Source organism: Anopheles nili, chromosome 2 (genome assembly GCF_943737925.1).
Source record: "Anopheles nili chromosome 2, idAnoNiliSN_F5_01, whole genome shotgun sequence".
Taxonomy (NCBI): Eukaryota; Metazoa; Arthropoda; class Insecta; order Diptera; family Culicidae; genus Anopheles; species Anopheles nili.
In genome coordinates this window covers 38,545,787-38,556,981 of record NC_071291.1, presented here as the reverse complement: position 1 = coordinate 38,556,981, position 11,195 = coordinate 38,545,787, and the positions used below count along the sequence as shown (strand labels likewise).

Genomic DNA, 11,195 nt, shown 5'->3' with positions numbered 1-11,195 from the left:
TACCACCACCGAAAGGGGCAATATCGAATTGAACCCGTGGTGCGTAAACAAAGCACCTAGCCCTCACGCGGATGGGAAGATCAAACAAGCCTTTCGGTGTGGCTCTGGCGTCATTCGAGCCGCGTCACCGATCTTCACCGGTGCCGGTGGAATGAAATGCGAAATTGAATAATAAACAGCCCGGGACTGGCGAACCGGACTGACGTTATATAATTCAATTACTACGTTACAAGTTCGCTTCTCAGTTTCTGCCACCACCCGAGATGCGGCCACTACTGCTGCTGGTGCGACCAGAAGCTGCCCGTCCTGTGTCGTCTTTGGTTTTGGTCTTGTCACAACCGCAGGTCTACGGTCCACGAGCTTTACGGTGCACCGGCTGCACCGAAACCACGAGCCGCCGGTGTGTATCTTCGGATTGCAAGAAGCCGGTTTTTCCTGCTACCACCACTCGATTGGGGAGCGATCCGCTCGGACGGACAGAACTGGGTCAAACCGAAAGTCCACCCGAAAGGGGGTTGCTGCGAAAAATGTGAAAGCGAGAGAGTGAGAGAGAGAAAGAAAGGGAGCCATGCATCAGTTGATCAACACCGGGCACGGTGTGGGTCGCAAATCCAGCAGGGATTTGTGGGACGATCGTCAAAGTGATCTGCCACGGGCGAGATTTGCTCTATTTCCAGAAGATTCGGCATTGGAGGTCCTATGAACCGAAGATTAGGCTTGGTTTCGGCATGGGGAGAGTTCCAAAGCATGTTCAAGATGACTCCATGTTGGATCACTTTTCTCTAGCACATGGATATGCACTAGTAATAGCTAATATTTTTTTTTATTTCATGCTTGCAGAGAATGATGCAAGGTCTGGTTCAAATTAAGACGTTCTGTTTGATATTTTTTAGCAGCGAAATTGATCAAACATCGGCTTTATCACGCCTTAATCAAATGGCGAAGAAGATCTATTTTTAACCGTTCGAAAAATGGCCCACTACAGATGTTTGAGATCTAACTCTGTTTGGTCTGATTAAATTACACAGGACATTAAATTCTCAACATCCTTTATGAAAGGATGTTGCTAGAACTCGTTTCGTTTAGGCATCTGCTCCACCGTTTCGACATCTTGGGAAACATATCAATAGCATTGTGAGCAGACGCAGAAAGTCCATCCCCAGGCTTCTTATGAGCTTCTACGCCCCAACGCGCATTGTCACGTTGCACGTGCCGTGCTTTTGATGCGTGCCTTATGCGGAAGACCACCCGAACACCCGCAATAAAGCCATCCGGCTGCGATGTTTTGCGAGCCAACCGTTAGCTGCGCAATCCAAGCAATCAGCCCTAACCTCCACTTAGAATCAGCCTCTCAGTTAGCACGAACGAGTCGTTAATATTTACGACGTTCGACGAATCTACCCGCATACGGCACCCTTACGGCAGGGCGCTCGATTCTCTGACCCAAACGCATCGACACAAGAATTTCGATACAGGAATGTGCTCCCAGGGGTCCCACATGGTCACAGGAGGGTGCAATTTAGCTTCTCGTATTATGGTCTAATGTCCCTCAGTGTGGTTCTACGCCGGCACATTAGCGTGCACGAGCAGTTAATCACTGATCCCTGCGTCACGCCCGCGGGAACGAGGTGATTATTACTAACCGGACAGCCGAAGTGCTTCCACCCGAGCGAACAAACCCACCCCACAACTGGTTCACTAATATACCACCCTTGAAAGGAGGGAACCGACCCGATGATGATGTCAGGGGTGCAAAGTGCACAAAAGGGGTGGACATAATGATACCCGGTTCAGGACCCGATCGGGTGCGCACCTAAACCTGGTTGTCCTTCACAGCCAACTCGATCCCCACTCACTCGATCGTGATCCTCGATGATCCTCGCGAGCTCAGTCACCCCCTTTTCACTCAGCATTTTTCTTTCCATTTTCCGTACCCCCACGAACGACGATGTGCTCTTCAAGACATTAAATAAACATTCGTGTCAAGTGAAGTGTGCAACTTAGTGCGTCAATTACGGTGCGAGGCGATACAACACCCAACTGACAGACCTTGACCGATCGGTCCCGAAGGACTAACGGAGACAGCTGCCGGAGAAAACAGAAAATCACCCTCTTCAGCAAAAACCCGCACACGATGCAGCCACCGATGGCCGTCCGATGTCTGCTGGCCTGGAGCCTGCTGCTGATCGTCACCACCACTGCCGCTGGGTTGTATGAAAGACGTAAGTGTTTTGACCCAGCTTCCAAGGCCCAATCAAGGGGGTGCCGTTTTGTGTCTGGTGTATGTGTGTGTGAGAGAGGTGGAGGAAAAATTATGTACACTCAAAAATGACAAAAGCATGAAACGAATCCCACTGGAGTGACCCTTTTGTCGCGATCGACACGCACGCGCGCTCGCAATAACCTTCAACAGTTCGCCTACCCGCCACTAGGGGGCGCGCCGTTTTATTCGTTTGTTATCCATTTGCGTTCGGTTGTAGCGCTTGCCGTGGATTTTGAATTTAAATTGTTAATTTTGGAACCGTGCTCCTGCCAAGGTTGGCGCGATATCGTGAGGTGGTATCCCCAGGCACGGTTTTGGCGGTGAAGATGACTCAACCGGCGCGCCTTGGCGTTGGCTCGCAAACACACTAGACGGGGGCGATTTTCTTTTGAGTTCAAGGTGATCCTCTCCGATTGGGTGGATGCGCATCCCCGAAAAGATTACCCTACTGGGTGTGATCTTGAAACGTGCACTCGCGCCTGTCGCTGTGTGTGTCCTCTTTGGTTCCTAGGCTCTTATACGTGCCTCGTGCCGGAAAAAAAGGGACCCTCAGTTAAGCGTGCGCGTGTTGCGTGTGCACAATGCACAAAACGAAAGTGGCCTCCGTTCGTGCGTGAGCTGGCTTCCGTGGGCCCCCCTTTTCGATGCGGAACTCGGTTTGCGGACGCTTTTACGCTCACCACGGACGATCGGGACTTCCTTGATGCCGGGGCGTTTTGGTTTTTCCGCAGGCGCGGGCGCAAGCGATTTGATTCAATTCGTTTTGAGGTTTTTTTTTACGCTTTTAGTGCCGTATGGGTTTTACTTTTTCTTCTCTCTCTCTCCGGTTTTATTTCCCCCACGTGCAGTGTTTTCCTTTATTTCTCTTTCTTTCTCTGGCTCTCTCTCTCTCTCTCTCTCTCTCTCGGAATGCGTTTTTATTTTCATCGGTTTTTTTTCTCCATCGACCGTGTGTCATCATAATTTGATCGCACGCGTTCGCGCTATTACATCAGGCTGGCCGTTTTCTTCTTTACTACCGACTCGTTTCATTGCACGCTGGCGTTTTAAAATTAGCGCTCATCCGAATGAAGCAGGCGTATAACAAAAGCAGAAATAACAAGAAGCGGCCAGCCGTCCACGGCCAACACGGCCGGGTGCGTCACGTGAATCGCTCAGTCAGGCGCGCCAGGAAAGCAACATAACCTGCCCTCTCATCTCGTATAAGCGCAATCTGATGATGACGGCAAACGCAACACACACACACACCGGGCACTCGCATAGGAACCGGAGCCGACCTACAAAAACCGTGCGAGAAGCGCCACACCCGTAGGGCTCGGCTCGTCTGGCTCAAGCTGGCGGTTAACACGGTTTCGCTTCGCCAAGACGGGAGACTTGAATGAGAGTAAAAGTGAGAAACCCCCGCGTACGAGATTCCAGCGCCAGTTCGGCGCTCGGGTAATGGAAAGAGGGAGTTTACAAGAGCTGGCGCATAATGTACCCCATCCTACCTCGGTGACCTATTTTCACCCGATCGCTTCCACCAGCTCGCCAGCGAGAGGGCACACGTTCCTCGCCGAACACGCGTACATTCCCGGGCCCGAAAAGGTTTCTAGTGGCTGGTTTTTCGTTGGCTCTCTCGCGCCTGCATCCCGTCACTTTTACTTGCCGTCGCAACAGCTGATCGTAAATGCACGCGCGAGTCTTTGCTGCTGCTGGGTTTTGCAGGCTCACCCCTAAGCGGCCAGAAAAACGGTTTTGTAGCGCCACGGTCCACGAAAGGATAGAAATTTCACTATCGAAAGGTTAGCGCATCTTTGGATGGCATCGCTTAGGTGTTTTTTAAACACGCGTGCAAAAAAAAAGAAGCACAAATAAAAAACTCTTCAAACCGATCCCTCCACCGAGAGCCACCTTAGACACACACACACACACACACACACACACACACACACACACACACACACACGGATCGATGGGAGGCCATAGTGTGCCACTTTGGGTGGCAAAGGAATTACGCAAGCGCGCCCAACGGGCCACACAATAAAAAATAACTCGTTTCAAGTTCACGAGGTGTCCGTGTGTGTGTGTGTGTGTATTTTGTTGTTTGTTCGTTCACCTCCATATATTTATTTTTATTATGTTTCGTGTCCATGATGCGCTTTTGTTTGGTTTATCAATTCATTCGGTCGCACTTGCTGCGGTGGTGAGTGAACTTGAGCCACCATCCTGCTGCTGCTGCTGCTGCTGCTGTATGCCGATGGCTCAATGGATGGCTCCTTTCGGCAAAAGCTCGCGCAAAAGACCTTGCTAACCACCAAAAAGGAGGGTTGGCAGCCCTGTGTGTGCAGCCAAAGGCGACGCCGGCTCGCGATCACTTCTAGGACACGCTTGCGACAAACCTGCGTGGCTAATGATAAAAATTATGATGAAACGGACACACACCGTGGCGTGCCCTCGATCCGTGGTGCCTCGATTGCGCCGACCCTGGCCAGGGCAGGAAGTTGAGCCCAAGCCCTGTTGGGCGGGTTGGGCAAATCGCGCATGAGTCGCCGTGGTGCCGGGATCCGGACCGGCTCGCTCAGCATGATGATGACGAAAGTGCCTTCAGCCTGCTGTTGCTGTTGCTGCACATGCTGGGTGCTGCAGAAAAGTGCCGACGTTTTGCAAGACACCTTTCGACGGTGTTTGCTGATGCTGGAGGGCGCATGGAGGGCGAACACAAATGTTTGCCTATTTTGCTCTCGCACACACACACACACGCGCGCGCGGATACACAAAACAGCACTTTACGCGGTCGGGACGTTAAGCGGACGCTTCTCGAGACCGGTCCCGGTGCTGAAGGTGGGCTCTGGAATGTGCCAACCCAGCCGGGTGAAACGGCACACTTTTGAAAGCTGTCAACCTCCCGAAAGTGCGACCCTGACTCATTTCGAAAGGACCTGTGTGTGTGTGTGTGACCGGGTGTGCGGTCGAAACGTGATCGTGCTGCATCAGAACCGCCGACGAAGGGTTTTTTTCTTATTGTGGTCAGTAGGTTCTCGAACACGGCGTCCGAGGCCGTGGCCAAAAAAAAACACGGGACGGTGCATTCGCGGACAAAGGCAGTCCTTCGAGGTTGCCTCCCGTCGATCACTTCGAGCCTCTGTGACGATCACCCTGCTGCTGCTGCTGCTGGATTGCTTCTTTGTACCGTTGGCAAATCGCAACGCGACACTTCACATGTGAACTTGATTTCGCTTGGCGCTTGGCCACCGTTAGTCGCTGCTACCTTCGGAAGGGTTTTTATTTTGCCAATTCCACCGTAAACCGTAACAATAACTTTAGCCCAGGCGAGCGTTGTGGCGCAAGTCGAACAGCTGGCCGGAATTGCTCGCGAACGGTTCACCGCTTAAGGGGGACCGCAACCGAGCCAGTGGGGCCCAATAAATGGCGCTATTTCGTCGCGCCACATTGTTTCAGGGTTTGCGGTCGCGCGCGGTTTTTTGTCCTCAGGAAACGAGGGGGAACGGGGGGGGGGGGAGGGGCTGTTACCATGACCACCCTCCCCCCCCCCAAACCCTGCGCCTCAGAACCGATTCTACACCCTCGGCTTGTTGCTGTTTTTGGGCCGACGGCGATGTTGCAATCGTTGTTTGTTTTTAATTACACCACACGCAATGGCACGTCCACTCCGTTCTGGCCCACCCCGTTCTGGGGTTTTTTTTCGCACCCCCTACCCCATGCCACATCAAGAATGGTGTCTTTCTTCGGTCACAGCCACAGGTTTGTCGCTGAATGCTCTGCAAAAGCACTCCACCGGGTGGCGCAATCGCTCACGTGATCTTTGGGCTCGAGTTATTGGCGTCTTCTCACGCCACGCTCGAAGGGCTCGAAGGCGTGAGGATCCGTCCCAGTGCGTGATGGTAAGGGCCAGCAAGGCCACCCGAACAAACGCACACACACACGCCTGCCCAACTGGCAAACATGTCCTGTAGCGCTGCGTGGTGATGTAGTAATCGAACGCACCACGCAACGAGCTGAGAGCTGAGAGCTCCAAGAATGCAGCCCGAGAGCGTGTGTTTTGCAAATAGTGCATCTTTTACGCACACGCGTACACGATCGATCGCCCCATTAGTGTGGCGATCCCTTTAAGGGCGCCCCGACCGTGATGGGTGATCGATGGAACAGGTTTGCAGCCACTCGTTCTCTCTCTCTCTCTCTCTCTCTCTCTCTTTAACACCTTCGGAGAACCATTTTGGACCCATGCGTGCGGGTCAAATCCTGCTCAAAATGAGCCACTCCTGCTGCCGATCAGCTTTACGGTCCTTTTGTCCAGGGTGCCGGTGAGAATGGTTCAATTAGCGTGCCACCGCTCAATTACACGGAACTCGTTTTGCGCCTGTCGAACGATCTTTCTCTCCCGCGCAACGGGTGATTACGTCCCAACTTTTACTTCCTTCATTGTGCATTCATGTAAATCCAGGCAATCCGGGCCAAGGATCGTTTAGCGCACAAAATTCAAGGTCCTCACGCCGCCCTGCTGACGAGCGTGATGGAGGCGAGTTGAGGCAAGCGTCGAAAATCACTCTAGCACTCAGGTGATTCGTTGGGTTTTCCACGATGGACTTCGGGTCTGGCGTGTGTGGCATGGGCGTAATTCGTAAGATGCGTAAGTGGAGCGATGGAAATTACTTCCCTACTGTGCGCGTACCGGTGGCACTTCCTATTTGGCGTTGTTTCAGCCTCACCTTGCACCGATCGTTATCTGCGCCGTGGTAGCTCGGTTCACCGATTGGAATCACTTCACCACGCTCGTTATTGCTCGCACGTTGGAATGTTGCAATATTGCGCATGAGCTCGCATGGGAGCACATTGAGAATCCACGAGTTCGGTGTGGTGGAGTAATTCGCCGAGAATTGCCACCATCCAGTGCCGGTCCACTTCGAACCAGCTCAAGAAGGCCACCATTGTGACGGTGAGGTGACCACAATGGCGCGTGGTGCAACGGTTCGCTCTCCATCCGCACATCTGGCGCGGATTCTATCACCATCATTTATCATCGCTCAAGGTGCGCGCGGTTGGCAAATACGACAGGCTGGTGAAATAACACCCCGTACCGATGGGTGGATCGGCAATGCGGTTGCAGCGAACGGAAATGAAAATTCGCTTCATGCGCTGCATAGCACCGCCCGGAGTGGTGCGAAAATGCTTCACCAGGTGTCTTAAATCCTTCGTCCGCCTCGGTCTACCGTGAACGCGCGTATTTCCCGGATGTACGAGGCCCTCGAAACGATCCGTGGGGAGGGGGCCCACTTTCGATTCGTTTTACGCTCTAAAAGCGCGTCACATTGCATAAAGCTTCGCAGCGGAGCGATTTTTATCGGCAAGCTGATTAACTCGGTTACAACGTCAACATCACCGCGGAATGACGTGTCGCAATTGGCGAGCGATTCAGCGGATTTGCACACGATCGATCGGTTTGCGCCTGCCGCTATGCAACAGGCATGACACGATCGCACGAGTTATGCCATTCTAACGCTTATTTTCACGCGTTTCTTTTCTCCCGTGCAGCCGCGTACATTCGACCCTGCCGACGCAATGACCCGGAAATCAACAAGTGCATCCGGAACTCGCTCAACTACGTCCGGCCGTATGTCGCGTTGGGATTGCCTGAGCTTAAGACACCGCCACTAGAACCGCTGCGCATCGAAGAGCTTGCGATGGAGAACAACGCCGGTGCCGTGAGGATAAAGGCTCTGTTCTCGGATATCGTGGCGTTGGGTGCCGGTAACTACACCATCAAGGAAGTACGAAGTGATCTGAAGAAGCTGCGCATCGACATGAGCCTCACGATTCCGCGGGTCGAATCACGTGGCAAGTACGAAGTCAGCGGAAACGTGCTTCTGTTGCCGGTGCGTTCGTTCGGCGAGTTCTGGACGGAGTTCTGTAAGTAAAGCCAACGTCGTAGAGTGCTCTCCAAAGACTTCCAAAGTGACACCCATTTGGGGGGATTTTTCTCTTGCAGCGGACATCAGCGCCATCGCCAAGATCTACGGTAAGGCCATCGAGCGTGATGGAGAGTCGTTCATGGGCATCGAGAAAATCACGATCGATTTCACGATGAAGAACGCTCGCTTCAAGGTGAAGGATCATGCTAACACGCAGAACGTACTCGGTAAGTGTTGTGCCTTCAGTGTGCTGTTTAGGAGAGTCCTGCTAACAATGCGCTGTATGTATCCTTTACGCAGGTGAGGCAATCAACCAGTTCCTCAACCAGAACGCGAACGAGCTGATCCAGGAGATGAGACCGGCGGCGTCCCAGAGCATCGGTAAGCTCTTCCGGAAGTTCCTGAACGATGCCTTCACCAACCTGCCGACGCGGTTGTGGCTGTTGGATGACTAAGGACGACGTCCTTCAGATCGTAGGGTTAATTTTGTTCATTAAGCATAGGTGATATTCGTAGCGTAGTATCCGAGATCGCGTAGTTGTTGGCATTCGTGTCCTTTTCGGACACGGAGCGTTGGTCGCCGAAATTCGACTTACCTTTCGAGAGTGTTTCTAAAACAACCGCACAAAACCGCACAAGCGTACCGTTCGTTTGGTGCGACCAGCATCCTTAGGCAGGCTAGAATGTTTAGTTGTTAAAAATTGCGCCTGAAAACAAAAAAACCACGAGGGCGCAGTTAGCAGCGCAAAATGAAAACATGTACAAAACTGTGCTCCATGAAATCCAGCATCTGGGCACTCCCAAAAACCGTTTCGGCAGCCAAAAGAAAAACCAATCGACGAGTCAGAAGAAAGCAAAAGCGAGAGCAACGGCCGTTAGTGGACGCGGATCACGTGCTTAGACGTAAGGTGTAAATATATTTCGTCGTGATGATGCAAAGAGTGGCAGCAAAAGCGATTTTCAAAACAACCACACACACACACAGAGTTAATAAAGCAGTGAAAAACCGAATCCAGCGCCGGGTGAAGCCTTTTCCATTTGACCTTGCGCCGTGGAGCGATGAAAAGAAACCGCGACCTAAAATGGCGGTGAAATTAGCCTACTTCGATGGACTGACAGCGGTCAAAATGGCGATCTTTAACGCATATGTTATGTCGCTTTGGCGAGCATTTGCTTAGCTCTCGTGACATAACGCGCGGTTGCAATTTTGTCAATCGTTTTTGCCTCCCAACCGTGGCGATGTGAAATCGATTGCTGTCTCTACCGGCAAATGATTCGATCCCTCAATGCACTTTAATTCGACTCTCATTTCAATCCACTGCCCAAACTTGAACGGTGCAGCTTTTGGGTAGTTACGTACGTCAACTTCACCGAGCATTGCATTGCCACCAGCTTGGCGCCACCGACGTGCAATCTGATCCGCTAGCCTCCCAAGTCGCCCTACAAAAAGGGCCACGGCCTGCGCCACCGAGTTCGCCCGTCGCCAGCGACATGGCCCACATCTGGCCATCCCCGTGGAGGACTAATTTTCCGCTCAAATTTATTGCTTCCGTCTTTTCGAGCACTCGCGCCTTATCTGCACCTCGGCGCCTTTGTCGTCATTGACCAGCGCGCAGGAAATCGAATCGAGTCCGGAGGCCCTATTTTCGATCCGCCGCCCTATCGGTTCCGACCAGGCGACACTGTCACTCTGTGCCCCCTCATGCGTTCCGCTTCACACCCCAAAGGGGGAGAGTTTATTTTTAGCCCAACAAACCACCCATCCATTGTGCCTTGCGTCCGTGCATCCGTGTCGCGACGACGCTCGAGGCCTCCGGTTCAACGTAACACCGATCGCTGGGCCCTGGGCCAAGCCCTGGACACTGGTTTGCACCGGTTTGGCCACTCCACGGGTGCTATCTGGCCGGTTGGCGCACCAGATGCAACGCCGGCAACGAGCGCAAGTAATCTAGGTAGGAAGAAGCGTGGCGGCCCTTTCAGCGGTCTGGCCGCCCTCGAGCCCAACCCGATTGTTCTAGAGCGAGACCTTAAACGGGGTGCTTATCTGCGTTGCGAGGCTTTGCAACGAAGCGATCGGTGCGTGATACCAAACCCGACGTCAGTGTTTTGCTGCTGCTACTACTGCTGAAGACAGCTTCCAATACGCAATGAGTGCGACCAAACACCGGGCAAATCCCTGGCTGTCTTCTGGAGGTGTATTATCTCTGATTCCATGGGTGAACTTCCACCTGGCCGGGTGAATCATGAGTGTGTATGTACGTTTCCATTTAAAAGCATTCTTTACCTTGCACTATGGGATTTCCGGTATCGCTTATAATTATGCTGTAGGCCCATCGTCGTCCATCAAACGGCCTAAAACCCGTCCTCTAATCAGCTGATAATAGTCGGGATGACTTGAGATTTTCCGTTTTGTTTTTGCCCGTCACGAGTTGGGCGTGTTTACGTTAAAAAAAACTGGGTTGCTGCTTTTGTTACCAAAAATCCAGCTCGAAAACATCTTCACGTTCGCACGAGCCCATAAACACGGACGATTAGGAACGAATCACATGATTAGGCGCATACCGATCAAGGCCATCCTAGGCGTCGGTCAGGTTTTCAACCGCGAAAATCGGACGATGGCTAATTTTGCACAATTTAGCAAACCGATGACCGACAACCGGGTGATTCCTTCCTGGAGCCCGCCGTTCCGGAGCGAATGCGCGATAAAGCTAATTGCCCAATCGTGCTGTGAATAATTTATAACCGGTCAAATTGATGCTGCGACGCAGCTCGAGGATGGGCCACTGTACGTCGTTTTCAAAATTGTACCCGCTGGCTAATGATAACGGTCGGTTTTTTGCGGTCAATTTTCCTGACGATCATTGGCGACCCATTCATGGCTCGGTTGACGGTGGGATTGAGCGTGACGACAAGGGTAGAATGGACGTGCCCGCAGTTTGGCATTAACTACGATTAATTGCGTAGCTGTCGGGGGATTTAATTATTCATAACGCGCAATCGTTGCCCGTTGGAAAGGATATGCA

The 11,195-nt window shown here is 52.4% G+C and overlaps 1 protein-coding gene across 1 annotated transcript; it reads left to right on the top strand.

Annotated features, from left to right (window-relative positions):
• Nucleotides 1-1,890: 1,890 nt before the first annotated feature.
• On the top strand, nt 1,891-8,930 carry LOC128722015 (protein takeout-like). Its single transcript, XM_053815826.1, has 4 exons — nt 1,891-2,222; nt 7,796-8,170; nt 8,250-8,399; nt 8,473-8,930. Exons 1-4 carry the CDS (start codon nt 2,135-2,137, stop codon nt 8,625-8,627), a joined length of 768 nt encoding a protein of 255 aa, XP_053671801.1. The 5' UTR covers nt 1,891-2,134; the 3' UTR covers nt 8,628-8,930.
• The last annotated feature ends 2,265 nt before the right edge of the window (nt 8,931-11,195 follow it).